An 18,053-nucleotide genomic window follows, 5' to 3' on the forward strand; every position below is an offset into this window, starting at 1 on the left:
AAAATTGCCATGAATCCATGTCTGTCTGTCTGTCTTATAAACTTATAAAATTCTAACAGGACTAGACAGGGTAGATGCAGGGAGGATGTTCCCGATGGTGGGGGAGTCCAGAACCAGGGGTCACAGTCTGAGGATTCAGGGTAGACCATTTAAGACGGAGATGAGGAGACATTTCTTCACCCAAAGAGTGGTGAGCCTGTGGAATTCATTACCACAGGAAGTAGCTGATGCCAAAACATTGAATGTATTCAAGAGGCGGCTGGATACAGCACTTGGGGCAAATGGGATCAAAGGTTATGGGGAGAAAGCAGGATTGGGGTATTGAGTTGGACGATCAGCCATGATCGTAATGAATGGCGGAGCAGGCTCGAAGGGCCGAATGGCCTCCTCTTGCTCCTATCTTATATGTTTCTATGTCTCTTGCTCTGTACCTGTGTGACCTTTTTTCTGTATGTCTCCTCTCTCTCCCCCCATTTACCCTCATTCACTCTGTTTGCTTTTTAATCAATTACTACACTCCCCGTCTCTCTCAGCAAGTTTTCCCTTGAGAAGGCGATTAGATTTGGACTCCGAACCCTGGCCTAACCAGTGACGCCCTCATCCCATGAAAGAACTTTTACAAAAACTATGGAAGTGCCCTTCTACTTCCCCGCTGGATCGAGCTGTCCTGCCTTGTTAACTGCACATGATCGAATACCCCATGATTATGGGTGGCACAGTGGTTAGCACTGCTGCTGTAACACTACATTCTGCACTCTCTCCTTTCCTTCACTATGAACAGTATGCTTTGTCTGTATAACGCACAAGAAACAATACTTTTCACTGTATACAAATACATGTGACAATAAATCAAATCCAATCAAATCAAATCACAGCGCCAGGGACCCGGGTTCGATTCCCGGCTTGGGTCACTGTGCGGAGTCTGCACGTTCTCCCCGTGTCTGCGTGGGTTTCCTCCGGGTGCTCCGGTTTCCTCCCACAGTCCGAAAGACGTGCTGGTTAGGTGTATTGGCCATGCTAAATTCACCCTCAGTGTTACCCGAACAGGCACCGGAGTATGGCGACGAGGGGATTTTCACAGTAACTTCATTACAGTGTTAATGTAAGCCTACTTGTGACACTAATAAATAAACTTTATGACTGGACAACCCCATCCCCCCCATTAAGACTTACTTAATCCTGTGAATTTTTAAAATGTATTCAGATTCCACCATCTGCCGTGGTGGGATTCAAACCCGAGTTCCCAGAACATTAGCTCTCAGGCTCAAATCAAACGATGCCCATCCCCATAGCAACATAACCAACTATCACCCGGTGGCACAGATGGCAGCATGGTGGCACAGTGGTTAGCACTCCTGCCTCATTGTGCCAGGGACCCAGGTTCGATTCCCAGCTTGGGTCACTGTCTGTGCGGAGTCTGCACGTTCTCCCCGTGTCTGCGTGGATTTCCCCTGGGTGCTCCGGTTTTCTCCCACAGTCCAAAGACATGCTGGTTAGGCACATTGGCCGCGCTAATTTCTCCCTCAGTGTACCCGAACAGGCGGCGGAGTGTGGCAGTGTAACGATTTGAATCAGGCAATTGAGGTGGGCCTGTTAGAAAATGAACTCCCTGCCAAATTGATGGGCCAATCAGGAAGCCTCCTGCTTTGTATTTAACTAGGCGCGTCAGTTCCTCTGGCACTCCTAGTGTAGACTGTTAACTGAAAGCTCTCTGTATGCTGTTGTTGGACTTGTAAATAAAGGGATTTTGGTGAAGGGACTTCTGCCTCCATGGGCTTACTACGGGCGACTCAGGATTTTCACAGTAACTTCATTGCAGTGTTAATGTAAGCCTACTTGTGACACTAATAAATAAACTTAAACTTTTAAACCTTGCCTGATCACAACCCCTGCCATTGTTTGGGGTTAAAAATTAGCCTCATTGTGTCCATGCTGCACCTTTGAAACAGTTTTCCAATAACTCACTCCCCTGCCCTTTACCCCGAGCGCAAAACTGACTGCTGGTGTTTGATAAATGTGATCTGTTTGAATACTAGTAATGTTTTTCGCAATTTTACACTTACAAATAAAGCCCAGCTTCACGCAGTTAAAATCCTCGTGCTGTATTTGCAATAAAAATAAATCCCAGCTTTGTGGATTTGGTCGTAACAACATAATAAAATGCGTAAGCATCAAAAAAAAGCAAATGTGTCAAACTTTAGTAATCTCTCACCACCATTAAACCAATAAAACGCCGCATTTTATCACCTATTTTCTCCTTGTCAGTGGTTTTTCTTTTAAAATAAAATGGTTTATTGAAGGGGATTTTTGACAGCTTTGCGCAGGACCAGAGAGCCAGGGGTGGCGCGGTGGCACTGGTTAGCACTGCTGCCTCACAGTGCCAGGGACCCGGGTTCGATTCCCGGCTCGGGTCACTGTCTGTGTGGAGTCTGCACATTCTCCCCGTGTCTGCGTGGGTTTCCTCCGGGTGCTCCGGTTTCCTCCCACAGTCCAAAGATGTGCGGGTTAGGTGGATTGGCCGTGCTAGATTGTCCCTTAGTGTCAGGGGGACTAGCTAGGGTAAATACATGGGGTTATGGGAATAGGTCCTGGTTGGGATTGTGGTTGGTCCAGACTCGATGGGCTGAATGGCCTCCTTCTGCACTGTAGGGTTCGATGATTCTATAGTACAGCATGAATACTTTAACAAGACTTCACTGTTCCAATGCAAAATGGAAGGCCCATTTCCACACTCTTTGCTGACTGCTTCAGATAAAAATGCCCAGCATGCCAAGAGCAGCTACAGTGGGAGTTTGATCCATCACTATCCGAGCACATTTATCCGTGGTCGATTGTAGAATCATCGAACCCTACAGTGCAGAAGGAGGCCATTCAGCCCATCGAGTCTTCAGCGACCACAATCCCACCCAAGACCTATCCCCATAACTCCATACCTTTCCAATGGGAATTGGGGCGAATGGGATCAAAGGTTATGGGGAGAAAGCAGGTTTAGGCTATTGAGTTGGACGATCAGCCATGTTCGTGATGGATGGCAGAGCAGGCTTGAAGGGCTGAATGGCCTCCTCCTGCTCCTATCGTCTATGTTTCTTTGAACCCTGGTCCCTGGTTCTGTGAGGTAGCAGTGCTAATCACTGTGCCGCCCCCTATGATGCTTGAAGACTGGATGGATCAGGTATGCTTGAACGGGCACTGTCTGAAGGGACAGTTTGTGTGGAGGACATTGGAATTAGGTGTTACTGGGAGAGCCCATTTGAAGTTGCACACAAGGAGCTTCCTCCAGCCCGTGCAACTCTCCAAGATATCTGCGCTCCTTCAATTCGGGCCTCTTGCATTTCCCCAATTGTCCATCTCTCCACCGGTCCTTCAGCTGTCAAGGTCCCAAGTTCCAACAGTCCCTCTTGAAACCTCTCCTCCTCTTAAGGTGTGTTATAGTTCATCGAATGAAGGAGGAATCAGGAGCCAGTCTTTCCTTAACATGGGTTTTAGTCACAAAACCCAGAGAGCACAGATTTGGTTTTTCCTTTCCCACCACAGAGGTGGAACCGGTTCTTGTGTGGAACCGTAGAATCCCGACAGTGTGGAAGATCCATCCAGGCCCACCCCACACCTCTGCTCCTGCCCCTATCCCCGTAACCCCGAGCATTTACCATGGCTAATCCACCTAACCATAAGACCTAGGAGCAGAATTAGGCCACTCGGCCCATCGAGTCTGCTCCGCTATTTAATCATAGCTGATATTTTTCTCATCCCCATTCTCCTGCCTTTTCCCCATAAGCCCGATACCCTTATTAATCAAGAATCTATCGATTTCTGTCTTAAAAACACTCAATGACTGGCCTCTGCGGCAAAGAGTTCCACAGATTCACTGCTCTCTGGCTGAAGAAATTCCTCCTCATCTCTGTTTTAAAGGATCATCCCTCCAGCTGGAGGTTGTGCCCTCTGGTTCTAGTTTTTCATTTAGTGGAAACATCCTCTCCATGTCCACTCTATCCAGGCCATGCAGTATTCTATAAGTTTCAATAAGATCCCCCCCTCATCCTTCTAAACTCCAGTGAGTACAGACCCAGAGTCCTCAACCGTTCCTCATACTACAAGCTCTTCATTCCAGGGATCATTCTTGCGAACCTCCTCTGTACCCTTAACCTACACGTCTTAGGACACTAAGGGGCAATTTACCATGGCCAATCCACCTAACCTGCACATCTTTGGACTAAATTGCCCCTTAGTGTCCCAAGGTGTGTGGGTTGGGGGGATTAGTGGGGTAAATATGTGGGGTTAAGGGGAGAGGGCCTGGGTAAGATGCTCTGTTGGAGAGTCAGTGCATACCTGATGGTCCGAATGCCACTTTAAGGATTCCATGATGAATCTGTGATCTTTGGACTGTGGGAGGAAACCGGAGCACCCGGAGGAAACCCACGCAGACACGGGGAGAACGTGCAAACTCTGCACAGACAGTGACCTAAGCCGGGAATCGAACCCGGGTCCCTGGTGCTGTGAAGCAGCAGTGTTAACCACTGAGCCACTGAGTGTTAACCACACAGTTTTAACCACTGAGCCCTTTCCCCAGTTAGTAGGAGCTGTTCTCACTTACAGCTAAACATGCACCTGGTTATGACAGGATTGCAACATTGACAAGGTGTTCCCCAGAAACCTTCTCTCACCCATCCTAATATTTTTTTGTATGACTCAGTGCTAAATTCTAACCACATGAAAGGCGCTAGATAAATGCTAGTTGATGTTGTTAGAACTCGCGATGACACCCAATTGATCAAAGACCTTTAGTAAACAGTAAGTTCAGATTTATTGCACTATATCCTGTCCCCTTGATTTCATTTTCCACTTTTATTAAGCAATATTGGGGTTCAAACCCTTGAAATTTTTGGTCTTTTTTGCCTTTTTATCCCAGATCACGTAGTGCCCTCTTGTTGGTTAATCCAACGACCCAATTCTTCTGTAAGAATTTCAATATGTTTTTTACATTGCTTTAATTTCTGACAGACAGGTGGGAATTCAGACTGAATTTATTTAAATCATGTTCTGGATTCGAGTTTATTCAACCTCCCCTCATAGTCAACACCCTCGAGACCAGGCAACATCCTGGTGAACCTTCTTTGCATTCTCTCCAAAGCTTCCATGCCCTGGGGCGGCACAGTGGCGAGCACTGATGCCTCACAGCGCCATGGACCTGGGTTCGATTCCGACCTCGGGTCACTGTCTGTGTGAAGTTTGCACATTCTCCCCGTGTCTGCGTGGGTTTCCTCCGGGTGCTCTGGTTTCCTCCCACAGTCCAATGTGCAGGTTAGGTTGATTGGCCATGATAAATTGACCCTAGTCAGGGGATTAGCGGGGTAATAATGTAGGGCTACAGGGATAGGGCCTGGGTGAGATTGTGGTCGGTGCAGACCTGAAGGGCTGAATGGCCTCCTTCTGCACTGTAGGGATTCTGTGATTCTTCTGGTAGTGTGGTGACCGCAACTGCATGCAATACTCCAAATGTGGCCTACCCAAGGTTTTATATAAATGCAGCATGATTTTCCAACTCTTGTACTCTTTTCTTATGTTCTTATGTTCCCCTAAGGCGAGCCAATAACACTTTCTGCGTTTTTGAAATTGTTCTAGCTTTTGTCTCAAGCTCTTGGCCAGAGAGACCTCACAGTGCCAGGGACCCAGGTTCAATTCCATCCTCGGGTCACTGTCTGTGTGGAGTTTGCACGTTCTCCCTGTGTCTGCGTGGGTTTCCTCCGGGTGCTCCGGTTTCCTCCCACACTCAAAGATGTACAGCTTAGGTGGATTGGCCACGCTAAATTGTATCTCAGTGTCTGGGGGATCAGCAGGGTAGTGTTATGGATAGGAGCTTGGGTGGGATTGTTGTTGGAGAAGATCTGATGGGCCGAATGACCTCCTTCTGCATAGTAGGTATTCTATGATTCTTCTATGCATCGTGGTATTAGGATAGACTTAAGCTGTTGGTAATAATTGATTGTGAAAACCAGAAACATGCTGCGTGGGTTGCCTGGATCCACACTGCTTTCCTCTAACACTATCTCACTGACAGACTCAGCATTGAATTACACGCAATGCTGCAAAGATGCTCTACTTATCCAGCAGAGCACCGCTAAACATGCCAGAAAATGTTGGTGATTGTCAATTCAAAAATGCAAATGGATTTTTAATGGTATGATAAGTCTTACTACCCAGCAACATTTTAAACACTGAAAATGCATTTATCTTTGCAAGTGTGGAGTCTCATTCCTACAGATTTTAATTATTGTTCGACATCTCAATTTTTAAAACTTTTTCTTTCATCTCCCTCCTAATGGCATCTTTCGCTCCCTGTCTCTATTGCTTTCTATACACGCTTTGTACTGAATCCAATATTCCAAAGGACGCTCCCTGGTTTAAACTCTGCCTACCATAGAACCATAGAAAAGTTACAGCGTAGAAGGAGACCATTCAGCCCAGCTTGTCTACGCCAGCCTGAGGACACCCAGGTGCTCTTTCTAATCCCATCTTCTTGCACCCGGCCCATAGCCCTGTAGCTTACCGCACTTAAGGTGCAGATCCAGGTACTTTTTAAAGAAGTTTAGGGTCTCTGCCTCCATCACCACCTGAGGCAGCGAATTCCAGACACCCACCACCCTCTGCACAAAAAGGTTCTTCCTCATGTCCCCGCTACACCTACTGCCATTTATCTTGAATCTCTGTCCCGTGGTTCTAGAATTCTCCGCCAAGGGAAACAATGTAATCCTGTCCAATCTATCTCTTCCCCTCATAATTCTGTCCACCTCAATCAAGTCACCCCTCAGCCATCTTTGTTCCAAGGAAAATAACCCCAGCCTACCCAATCTCTCCTCATAGCTACACTTTTCCAGCCGTGGCAACATTCTTGTAACCTCCTCCGCACTCTCTCCAGGGCAATTACATCCTGTAATGTGGTGACCAGAACTGCGCACAATACTCTAGTTGTGGCCTCATCAGTGTTCTATACAATTCCAACATTCTACCCTTACTTGTATATTCTATACCTCTGCCAATGAAGGAGAGAATTTCATATGCCTTCTTTACAACCTTGTCTACTTGAGCTGTTGCCTTTAGGGACCTGTGTACTTGTGCGCCAAGATCTCTCATTTCATCTGCCCCTCTTAGTATATTCCCATTTATTGTATATTCCCTATGACTGTTTGACTCCCCTAAATGCATTACCTCACACATCTCTATGTTAAAGTCCAGCTGCCACTTTACCACCCCTCTACTAACCCATCAGTATTTTGGACATTATAGCTGTCCTCTACACGGGCAACTAGTGTGGATAGTGTAGAGGATAGCTATAATCAGTAAGGATTCTTCAGCTTCAGTGGTTAATGAGACACACCCTACTTGCCATGTCCCAGATGCCCAGTAGAGAGGGTGTGCTGTTTTGTGTTTCTAATCAATACACATTGCAAAACTCTGCAGAAAGTCTTGTGTTAATGTAATGAATATCTGGTATTATTTGTTTGCCGCTGACTACAAAATCCAGATCATTATATGTCTAACAAAAGATTTATATATTTCATAGATACAGCCCAAGATGTGTCGGTTAGGTGAATTGGCCATGCTAAATTGCCCCTCAGTGTCGCACAATGTGCAGATTAGATGGATTGGCCATGCTAAATTGCCCCTTAGTGTCCCAAGATTTGTAGGTTAGATGGATTGGCCATGGTAAATATTTTGGGTTATGGGGATATGGCAGATGAGAGGGCCTGGGTAAACCACTCTGACAGAGGGTTGGTGCAGATTTGATGGGCCAAATGGCCTCTTTCTGCACTGTAGGAACTCTACGATTCTATGATTCATTGAAGTACCAAAGGACTGTTGCAAGTGCCATCCTTCAGGTGAGACATTAAACTGGAGTATCTGCCCCCGCAGCTCTCTGTGGCAAGGAGTGCCAAAGACTCACAATCCTCAGAGAATAAATTCCTCCTCGTCTCAGTCTTAAATTGGTGCCCCTTTATTCTGAGACTCTGCCCTTTGGTCCTGGACTCTCCCACGAGGGGGAAACATCCTCTCAACATTTACCCTGTCAAGCCCCTTAATATTCCTAGATGTTTCAATGAGATCACTTCTCATTCTTCCAAATTCCAATGTGTAGAGTCCCAATCTGTTTAACCTTTCCTCAGAAGACAATCCTTCCATAGAAACATAGAAGATAGGAGCAGGAGGAGGTCATTTCGAGCCTGCTCCGCCATTCATTATGATCATGGCTGATTGTCCAACTCAATAGCCTAATCCTGCTTTCTCCCCATAACCTTTGATCCCATTTGCCCCAAGTGCTTTATCCAGCTGCTTCTTGAATACATTCAATGTTTTGGCATCAGCTACTTCCTGTGGTAATGAATTCCCCAGGCTCACCACTCTTTGGGTGAAGAAATGTCTCCTCATCTCTGTCCTAAATGATCAGACTGTGACCCCTACCATACCGGAGATCATCCTAGTGAACCTTCTTGGAGCTGCCTCCAAATGAAAAAATGGGTGGGATTTTACGCCCTCGTTTGTCCCGAAACTGTAAAATCCCACCCGAGGTCAATGGACCTTCCCATGGCCCGCTGATCCCCATGGCGGGCGGGACAGTAAAATTCCAGCCAATATCTTTCCTTAAATAAGGGGATGAAAAGCGCTCGCGTTACTCCAGGCTGGGTCTACAGGAGGAGAAATAGGGACAAAAATACCGCCCAAAAATACCCAACCAAAAAGCCTGCATGTGAAACATAGAAAATAGGAGCAGGAGGTGGCCATTCGGCCCTTTGAACCTGCTCCGCCACTCATTATGATCATGTATGTGGGGTTATGGGGATAGGGCCTGGGTGGGATTGTGGTCAGTACAGATGGGATGGGCTGAATGACCTCCTTCTGCACTATAGGTATTCTATGATCTCTGATTCTATGGCTGTGAAACAGTATCTAGACCTGTTCCACAGGATGGGAAATGATAAAACGTACGTGACTGTTTCATTCAAATATGGAAACTAATTTGACAAATGCTTCTTTCTCTAAGAACCAACAAGGTCTTTTTCTCTTTAGTTCTGGTAAGTAGCAACACGCAGAAGGGCATCAGCACATCGGACATACTGAACACACAGCAATACAGACCTCTGAATGAATTCTCTCTCAGGTAGGAATTATTACAATCCTTTATGACAATCCTTTATGATGTGGATTAAGGGACTAATTAAACATGTAGATTGTTTGAATAATATTCCCTGGGGAGATCTTTTCATTAATAGAAACATAGAAGATAGGAGCAGGAGGAGGCCATTCGGCCCTTCAAGCCTGCTCCGCCATTTATTACGATCATGGCTGATCTTCCAACTCACTCGCCTAATCCTGCTTTTTCATCATAACCTTTGATCCCATTCACTGCAAGTGCTATATCCAGCCACCTCTTCAATACATTGAATGTTTTGGCATCAACTACTTCCTGTGGTAATGAATTCCACAGGCTCACCACTCTCTGGGTGAAGAAATGTCTCCTCACTTCCGTCCTAAATGGTCTACCCCAAATCCTCAGACTGTGACCCCTGGTTCTGGACTCCCCCACCCTCGGGAACATCCTCCCTGTCTAGCCCTGTTAGAATTTTATAAGTCTCTATGAGATCCCCCCTCATTCACCTGAACTCCAGTGAAAACAATCCTAACTTTGTCAATCTCTCCTCATACTTCAGTCCTGCCATCCCCGGAATCAGCCTGGTAAACCTTCGCTGCACTCCCTCGAGAGCAAGAACATCCTTCCTCAGAAAAGGAGACCAAAACTGCACAATACTCTCGGTGTGGCCTCACCAAGGCTCTGTATAATTGCAACAACACATCCCTGCTCCTGTACTCGAAACCTCTCGCAATGAAGACCAACATACCACTTGCCTTCTTTACCGCCTGCTGCACCTGCATGCTTACCTTCAGCGACTGGTGCACAAGGACGCAAGAACGGTATTCCGATCTGGAGTGGCTCTGGAATCTCTGGACAATTCATAAGGGAAATCGGAGCAAGAATACACCAGGCGGTCCTTTGGGCCACCTCTGCTTTTCAGTAAGATCACAGCTGATCTCCTGCCTCAGCACCGTCTTCCTGCACTAAGCCCAGACCCCTTAATCCCCTTAGTTTCCTTAAATCTTTCCTCTATCTTGAACATATTCGACGATTGAGCATTCACACCGTATGGGGGTAGATAGATAATTCCACAGATTCACAACAGCCTCTGAAGAAATTTCTCCTGATCTCAGGCCGCTTGTTCTGAGACTGTGACCACTCCAGCCAGGGAAAATAAGCCTCTCGGCATCTAACCTGTTCAGACCCTGTAGATGCTGTCAGACCTGCTGAGATTTTCCAGCATCTTCTGTTTGTGTTTAAGACCGTGTAGTAGTTAGCCCCTTAAAGGGGCGTGCATCAGAAAGGTCATGTGACTCGACTAGCCAAAGGGGAAAGCGGCGGGGGGGGGGATCTTGGGGCAAAGCGCTGGTTTTTGCAGCCAGATTGATCTTGGAGCTGAGAATGAATACATTGATTGTTGAGAAAGTTTATTTATTACTGTCACAAGTAGGCTTACTTTAACACTTCAATGAAGTGAAAATCCCCTAGTCGCCACACTCCGGCGCCTGTTCGGGTACACTGAGGGTGAATTTAGCATGGTCAATGTACCTAACCCGCACATCTTTCGGACTGTGGGAGGAAGCTGGAGCACCCGGAGGAAACCCACGCAGACACGGGGAGAACGTGCAGACTCTGCACAGACAGTGACCCAAGTCGGGGATCGAACCCGGATCCCTGGTGCTGTGAGGCTGCAGTGCTAACCACTGTGCCACCGTAGTCAGCTCTTTGACGAGTCCTCTAGCAACCAGGTGCGTTCATGTGGGGGCGCACGCCTACTTTTATTGGAGCGTCGACAGAGTGCGAGCCGAGGTTAGGCCTGAACATTAAGATTAAAGCAAAATACTGCGGATGCAGTAAAGAGAGAAAAGAGCTGACCTTTCGAGTCCAGGTGACCCTGTGTCAAAGCTTTGACAAAGGATCGTCTGGACTCGAAACGTCAGCCCTTTTCTCTCCTTGCAGATGCTGCCAGGCCTGCTGAGATTTTCCAGCGTTTTCTCTTTTGGAAGCTCTCTCTCTCTCTCTCTCTGTCTCTCCAATTCTATCCAAGCCAGAACGTCTGTACGTTTTGAAGGAGGTGCGATCAACAGTGTCGCTACATATTTGATCAAAGCAACGCTGGTTTTACATTTTAAACCCATTTTAAATAAATGCAAATCGCTGCTATTGGAAGTTCGCTTTTCGGTTCAAAATGAAATGTGTCGCTGAATAAGTTTGCGTCTATTGCTGGTGATCCTGTGAAGATGTTGTGATGGAAACTCTTATCTCTAACGGGCAGCACTGCCTGGTGACAACCGTTACTATAGCAGGGATATCAAGGCCCTTGCCCTTTGGCACCAAACTACCCCTGAGATGCATGAATTATGTTTGCGTTCTTGTTCGCAACCCCCAATGTCAAGCTCTACATGTCGAGGCGATGTTAGTCTTTCTCCTTGTTGCTATGGAAACCAGGCTTATCCTCTCAGGAAGCCCCATTGATCATGAAAGAAAGAAAGAAAGAATCCTTAATGTGATAACACACACATACATAAGCACAAATCACTGTGATCCCTCAATATCTGTAGTTGAAGCAGCTTGTGGTTGCTATGCAGTGCCTGGTTTAAAATGTAGAATCCCGGAGTGGTCTTTTATATTAATTTAAACAAAATACTGGATAGATGGGCACTTCAAATTTTTTGTCATTTAATATTTGTAATATAGTAGAGTTCTAGAGGTTTACAGCATGGAAACAGCCCTTCGGCCCAACTTGTCCATGCCGCCCTTTTTTTTAACGACTAAGTTAGTACCAATTGCCTGTGCTTGGCCCAAATGGGTGACAAAGTGGCACAGTGGTTAGCACTGCTGCCTCACAGCGCCAGGGTCCAAGGTTCGACTCCCGGCTTGGGTCACTGTCTGTGTGGAGTCTGCACCTTCTCCCCGTTTCCTCCGGGTGCTCCGGTTTCCTCCCACAGTCTGAAGGACCTGCTGGTTAGGGTGCATTGACCCAAACGGGCGCCGGAGTGTGGCGACTAGGAGAATTTCACAGTCACTTCATTGCAGTGTTAAACTAAGCCTTACTTGTGACTACTAAATAAACTTTACTTTAACTTTATATCCCTCAATAGCCATCTTACCCATGTAACTGTCTAAACGCTTTTTAAAAGACAAAATTGTACCCGCCTCTACTACTGCCTCTGGCAGCTTGTTCCAGACACCACCCTCTGTGTGAAAAAATTGTCCCTCTGGACCCTTTTGTGTATCTCCCCTCTCACCTTAAACCTATGCCTAATATGCAAAGCAACAAGAGATGTCAAAATGCGAAAGTAATAGTGCAAAGCTGTAGACACCAGATTTTCACAATAACTTCATTACAGTGTTTTAATGTAAGCCAACTTGTGTCTGATAAATAAACTTGCGAACTTTTTTTAACTTTAACACCAGTGATAGGACTGGGCTGTTTCAGTGCTTCTGAGAACTTTAACTTGCCTCTGTGATTTTACTCTCAATGCCGACCACTCTTTACGTTCACAGTTGTTGAGGCAAAGGGATTGCGGCCTAAATGGGGGGAACAGGGCAGGAAGTGGGCGTGCGGCAGTGTGCAGGAGTTCAGAAATGGATCTATATTTTGTGCAGCGTACATTTCTTTTCCTCTCCTTGTTTTCCTTCTCCTGTTCTATGGGAGGAGCTGCCCGTCTTCTCTCTCCTTTTTATTTCACCATTTTAACCCTCGCCCACGCCTTCAGTGGTCTCCAGACTCGACTATTCCAACGCACTCCTGGCTCAACAAACAGACAGCACGGTGGCACAGCGGTTAGCCCTGCTGCCTCACAGCGCCAGGGACTCGAGTTCGATTCCAGGCTTGGGTCACTGTCTGTGCGGAGTCGGCACGTCCTCCCCGTGTCTGTGTGGGTTTCCTCCGGCTGCTCCAGTTTCCTCCCACAGTCAGAAAGACGTGCTGGTTAGGTACATTGGTCATGCTAAATTCCCCCTCAGTGTACCCGAACAGGCGCCGGAGTGTGGCGACTTGGGGGTTTTCACAGTAACTTCATTGCAGTGTTAATGTAAGCCTACTTGTGACACTAATAAATAAACTTTAACTTTCCATTGGTAAGGGGATCAAAGTTTATAGGGAAAAGGCGGGAGAATGGGGTTGTGAAACATATCAGCCATGATCCAATAGCAGAGCAGACTCGATGGGCCGAATGGCCTAATTCTGCTCCTATATCTTATGATCTTGAGCCTGTTCTGTCACTCATGACTGATCGGTATCTTAACTCCATTTATTTCCTTTTGTTCCATGTCCATTAATACTTTCAACTAACAATAATCTCAATGGTGACATTTTCAACCGAGTTCAACAGCCTCAATAGCTATTGCGCACATGAAGCAGTGCTTCCTGATTTTGATTTGATTTATTATTGTCACATGTATTGGTATACAGTGAAAAGTATTGTCTCTTCCGCGCTATACAGACAAAGCATACCGTTTATAGAGAAGGAAAGGAGAGAGTGCAGAATGTAGTGTTACAGTCATAGCTAGGGTGTAGAGAAAGATCAACTTAATGCGAGGCAGGTCCATTCAAAAGTCTGACAGCAGCAGGGAAGAAGTTGTTCTTGAGTCGGTTGGTACGTGACCTCAGACTTTTGTATCTTTTTCCCGACGGAAGGAGGTGGAAGAGAGAATGTCCGGGATGCGTGGGGTCCTTAATTATGCTGGCTGCTTTGCCGTGGCAGTGGGAAGTGTAGACAGAGTCAATGGATGGGAGGATGGTTTGCATGATGGATTGGGCTACATTCACGACCTTTTGTAGTTTCTTGCGGTCCTGGGCAGAGCAGGAGCCATACCAAGCTGTGATACAACCAGAAAGAATGCTTTCTATGGTGCATCTGTAAAAGTTGGTGAGAGTCGTAGCTGACATGCCAAATTTCCTTCTGAGAAAGTACAAGGCATTGGTGAGCTTTCTTAACTAATAGTGTCAGCATGGGGGGAACCACGACAGGGTTGTTGGTGATCTGGACACCTAAAAACTTGAAGCTCTCGACTCTTTCTCCTGATATCAACCCCAAACAGAATGGCGGTATTTTACAACCCTCGCTTGGGTGAGGCTCGTAAAATCCTGCCCGAGGCCAACGGAGAATTGAATCGGGGCGGGTGTGGCGGTAAAATTCTGGCTAATATCTCTAAACCTCAGGTTATTCCACCTTGATCTCTTTTTTTAACGCATTGGAGAATTAGTTGATAAGTATATTCAAAAAGGATTTGAAGTATTTGACCTTGCAGAGAAGCAAGGTCAGCTTTTCCATAATTAGCTTCAGGAAGACCTTTTTAAATGAGGAAAATGGAGACCGTAACTGCCAGTAACCCAAATCCAAATTAAGCTGACAAATACTTTTCTCACCACACTATCTGAAAGGCAAGTCAATGATTCACATGACGGCGTTCAAAGAAACCCAAGTCCTCTCCGCCTGGATTACTGTCCAGACACATGGCCACTTTTCAGATTAAATTGGCTCTACTTACAGCTGTACAAAGTCATGTGAATCCAGCCATTTCACTGAGCACAGACGCTAATTATGCAAAGGGTCGCAGGCATCAAATGCCAGCTCGTTATCCATTGCACCCAACGTGGAAGAGACAGACAGTGGCTTGAGGAAGAGTAATTGAAACCTGATTATTGGCCACAGCAACCGTAATACTCACCGCTCGCTCACTTTCCTTTGTTGCTCAGAGTTTGATGCTGCACTCCTTCCCCCGCCCCCCCCCCCCCACCCCCCCCCCCCCCGAGTTAAAGACTGATATGGGTGATTTCTTTCTTTTGGAAAATCTTGTAAACTTCAGCTTTTGCATCGTACTTGTGTCCCACTGATGGTTTCTCACTATTAGAATCATAGAATTCCTACAGTGCAGAAGGAGGCCACTCGGCAAATTCAGCAACTCAAGATGCAAGATTCCCTCCACGTGGTGTACAAGGCAGGAAAGTGATGTGTAGCCTGCCGGCTGCACTTCCGACAAATTTCTTTTCCTGCCGAATTTTTAGAACACTCCGGAAAACAAATCCCGGAGGCAGGTCCCACGATGTCATGATGGAGGGGTGGACTCTGAATGAGGTTACGGGGCAGGGCTCGGGGGGGGGGCGGGGGGGGGGGAGGTTTCCTACATGGGGGGGATGGGGGAATGGTCGGCACCAGTGGTTAGCACTGCTACTTCACAGCGCCACGGACCCGGGTTCGATTCCCGGCTTGGGTCATTGTCTGTGCGGAATCTGCATGTTCCCCCCGTGTCTGCGTGGGTTTCCTCCAGGTGCTCCTGTTTCCTCCCACAGTCCGAAAAACGTGCTGGTTAGGCGTATTGGCCATGCTCATTCTTCCTCAGTGTACCCGAACAGGAGCCGGAGTGTGGCGACAAGGGAATTTTCACAGTAATTTCATTGCAATGTTAACATAAGCCTACTTGTGACACTAATAAATACACTGAGGGATTCACCTCTGACTGAAGAAATTCCTCTTCATCTTGGTTCTAAAGGGTTGTCTCTTTACTCTGAGGCTGTGCCCACAGATCCAAGTCTCTCCCACCAATGAAAACATCTTCCCCATCCACTTTATCCAGGCCTTCTGGTATTCTGTAAATTTCAATACGATCCTCCCCCTCATCCTTCTAAACTCTATCGCGTACAGACCCAGAGTCCTCAAACGCTCCTCGTACATCAAGCTTCTCACTCCCAGGATCATTCTCATGAACCTCCTCTGCACCCTCTCCAAGGTCAGCACATCCTTCCTTAGTTACAGGGCCCAAAATTCCTCACAATATTCCATATGTGGGCAGTTTTCAGCCTTGTACCAAGGGCTGAGTGGCCTCCTCCTGTTCCCACGCTCCTTCCTGAGGAATATTCCTCTTAATTAACTAGCCTGTTTCTCACTTTCAGGGAGAACGCAGCAGAATCCGGGGAGCCACATTCCACACGGAAGCATCCGGCCTCCTTCCCCACCTCCGCCTTGAAGAACTTGAAACTGTCTGATCAACGTAGCGCAGAGCGTTGTGTATCTGCGCCTCTGAACGGCCGCCCGCTGCCAGTCCCTCCGAAGGAGAGGACAGCTACCGTCCCAGCACTGAGAGCACCTTCTTACAGCTCCGTGTCGATGGAACAGTTAGCAGGAAGTCCTTATAGCTGGCACAGGAACGCTAAGGAACATCGATCGGATGCAAGCGATGTCACGCCAGAGCCAGACAAGAGGATAACCGGACAACATAAGCAACAAGAGTCCGAGCTTCACCTCTACATCATTTCTATGTCCTCGCTAATCTTCCTCCATTTAAAAAGTGCGTGGAACAATTATATGATTGTAAGTACAGGCGAGAGGTCCGGTATTTTGCTGCCTTTGCTTCGTTTTCACCTTCGTTAATGCTTCTTTTCTTTTAATGTTCCCCGCAGCGGTCGACACTAATGCAGGACCCAGCGTATGCAAGAATAAGTGCAACATTATCTCCGGCCCGAGGTCCCAAATCGCACAGGTAACTCCTGCTGTTGTGCACGCCTGGAGTACTGTGAACAGTTTTGCTCCCCTTATCCAAGGAAAGATATTCTGGCATTGGAGGCAGTCCAGGGAAGGTTCACTCGGTTGATCCCGGGTATGGAGGGATTTTCATATACGGAGAGGATGAGTATGTTGGGCCTGTACTCATTGGAGTTTAGAAGAGTAAGAGGCGACCTTATTGAGACATATTGGATTCTCAGGGGGCTTGACAGGGTGGATGTTGAGATGTTGCTTTCCCTTGTAGGAGAGTCTAGGACCAGAGGACATAATCTCAGAGTAAGGGGTCGCCCATTTAAGACAGAGATGAGGAGGAATTTCCTCTCTCAGGGTAGTCAATCTGTGGAATTCCTCACAGCAGAGAGCAGTAGAGGCTGAGTCATTAAGTATGTTCAAGGTTGAGATGGACAGATTTTTAATCAGTGAGGGAATCGAGGGTTATGGGGATAAGGCGGGAAAATGGAGTTAAGAATGGTCACATCAGAATGATGGAGCAGACTCAATGGGCTGAGTGGCCTCTGTCTGCTAAGTCATAGAATCATAGAAACCCTACAGTGCAGAAGGAGGCCATTCGGCCCATCGAGTCTGCCCCGACCACAATCCCACCCAGGCCCTATTCCCATAACCCCTCATATTTACCCTGCTAGTCCCCCTGACACTCGGATTAATTTAGCATGGCCAATCAACCTAAACTGCTCATCTTTGGACAGTGGGAGGGAACCGGAGCACCCGGAGGAAACCCACGTAGACATGGGGAGAATGTGTAGACTCCGCACAGACAGTGACCCAAACCGGGAATCGAACCCGGGTCCCTGGTGCTGTGAGGCAGCAGTGCTAACCACTGTGCCACCCATATTTGAATATTCCTATTTCCCCCAAAAATACACAGTTTTGGTTAAATGCATAACTGAGGTCTGAAGATCCCTTGGGATCATGGCTGAAAGTCCAATTCAAAAGCCTGCTTTCTCCCCATAACCTTTGATCCCGTTCGCCCCAAGTGCTATATCTAACCACCTCTTGAATACATTCAATGTTTTGGCATCAACTACTTCCTGTGGTAATGACTTCCACAAGCTCACCACTCTTTGGGTGAAGAAATGTCTTCTCATCCCTGTCCTAAATGGTCTACCCTGAATCCTCAGACTGTGACCCCTGGTTCTGGACTCCTCCACCATCGGGAACATCCTCCCTGCATCTACCCTGTCCAGTCCTGTTAGAATTTTATAAGTTTCTATGAGATTCCACCCTCATTCGTCTGAACCCTAGCGAAAACAATCCTAACCAAGTCAATCTCTCCTCATACATCAGTCCCGCCATCCCCGGATTCAGCCTTCGCTGCACTCCCTTGAGAGCAAGAACATCCTTCCTCAGAAAAAGAGACCAAAACTGCACACAATACTCTAGGTGTGGCCTCACCAAGGTCC

The 18,053-nt window shown here is 47.1% G+C and overlaps 1 protein-coding gene across 1 annotated transcript in view; it reads left to right on the forward strand.

Moving 5' to 3' along the window:
* c9h12orf56 (chromosome 9 C12orf56 homolog) overlaps window positions 1–18,053 on the forward strand; it is a 65,841-nt gene that overhangs the window by 22,380 nt on the left and 25,408 nt on the right. The window contains exons 3-5 of the mRNA XM_078221137.1: window positions 9,061–9,151; window positions 16,023–16,440; window positions 16,530–16,609. Coding sequence (XP_078077263.1) covers window positions 9,061–9,151; window positions 16,023–16,440; window positions 16,530–16,609 — 589 coding nt within the window. The remainder of the gene's footprint in view (window positions 1–9,060; window positions 9,152–16,022; window positions 16,441–16,529; window positions 16,610–18,053) is intronic.

This window comes from Mustelus asterias, chromosome 9 (genome assembly GCF_964213995.1).
Source record: "Mustelus asterias chromosome 9, sMusAst1.hap1.1, whole genome shotgun sequence".
NCBI classification, from domain to species: domain Eukaryota; kingdom Metazoa; phylum Chordata; class Chondrichthyes; order Carcharhiniformes; family Triakidae; genus Mustelus; species Mustelus asterias.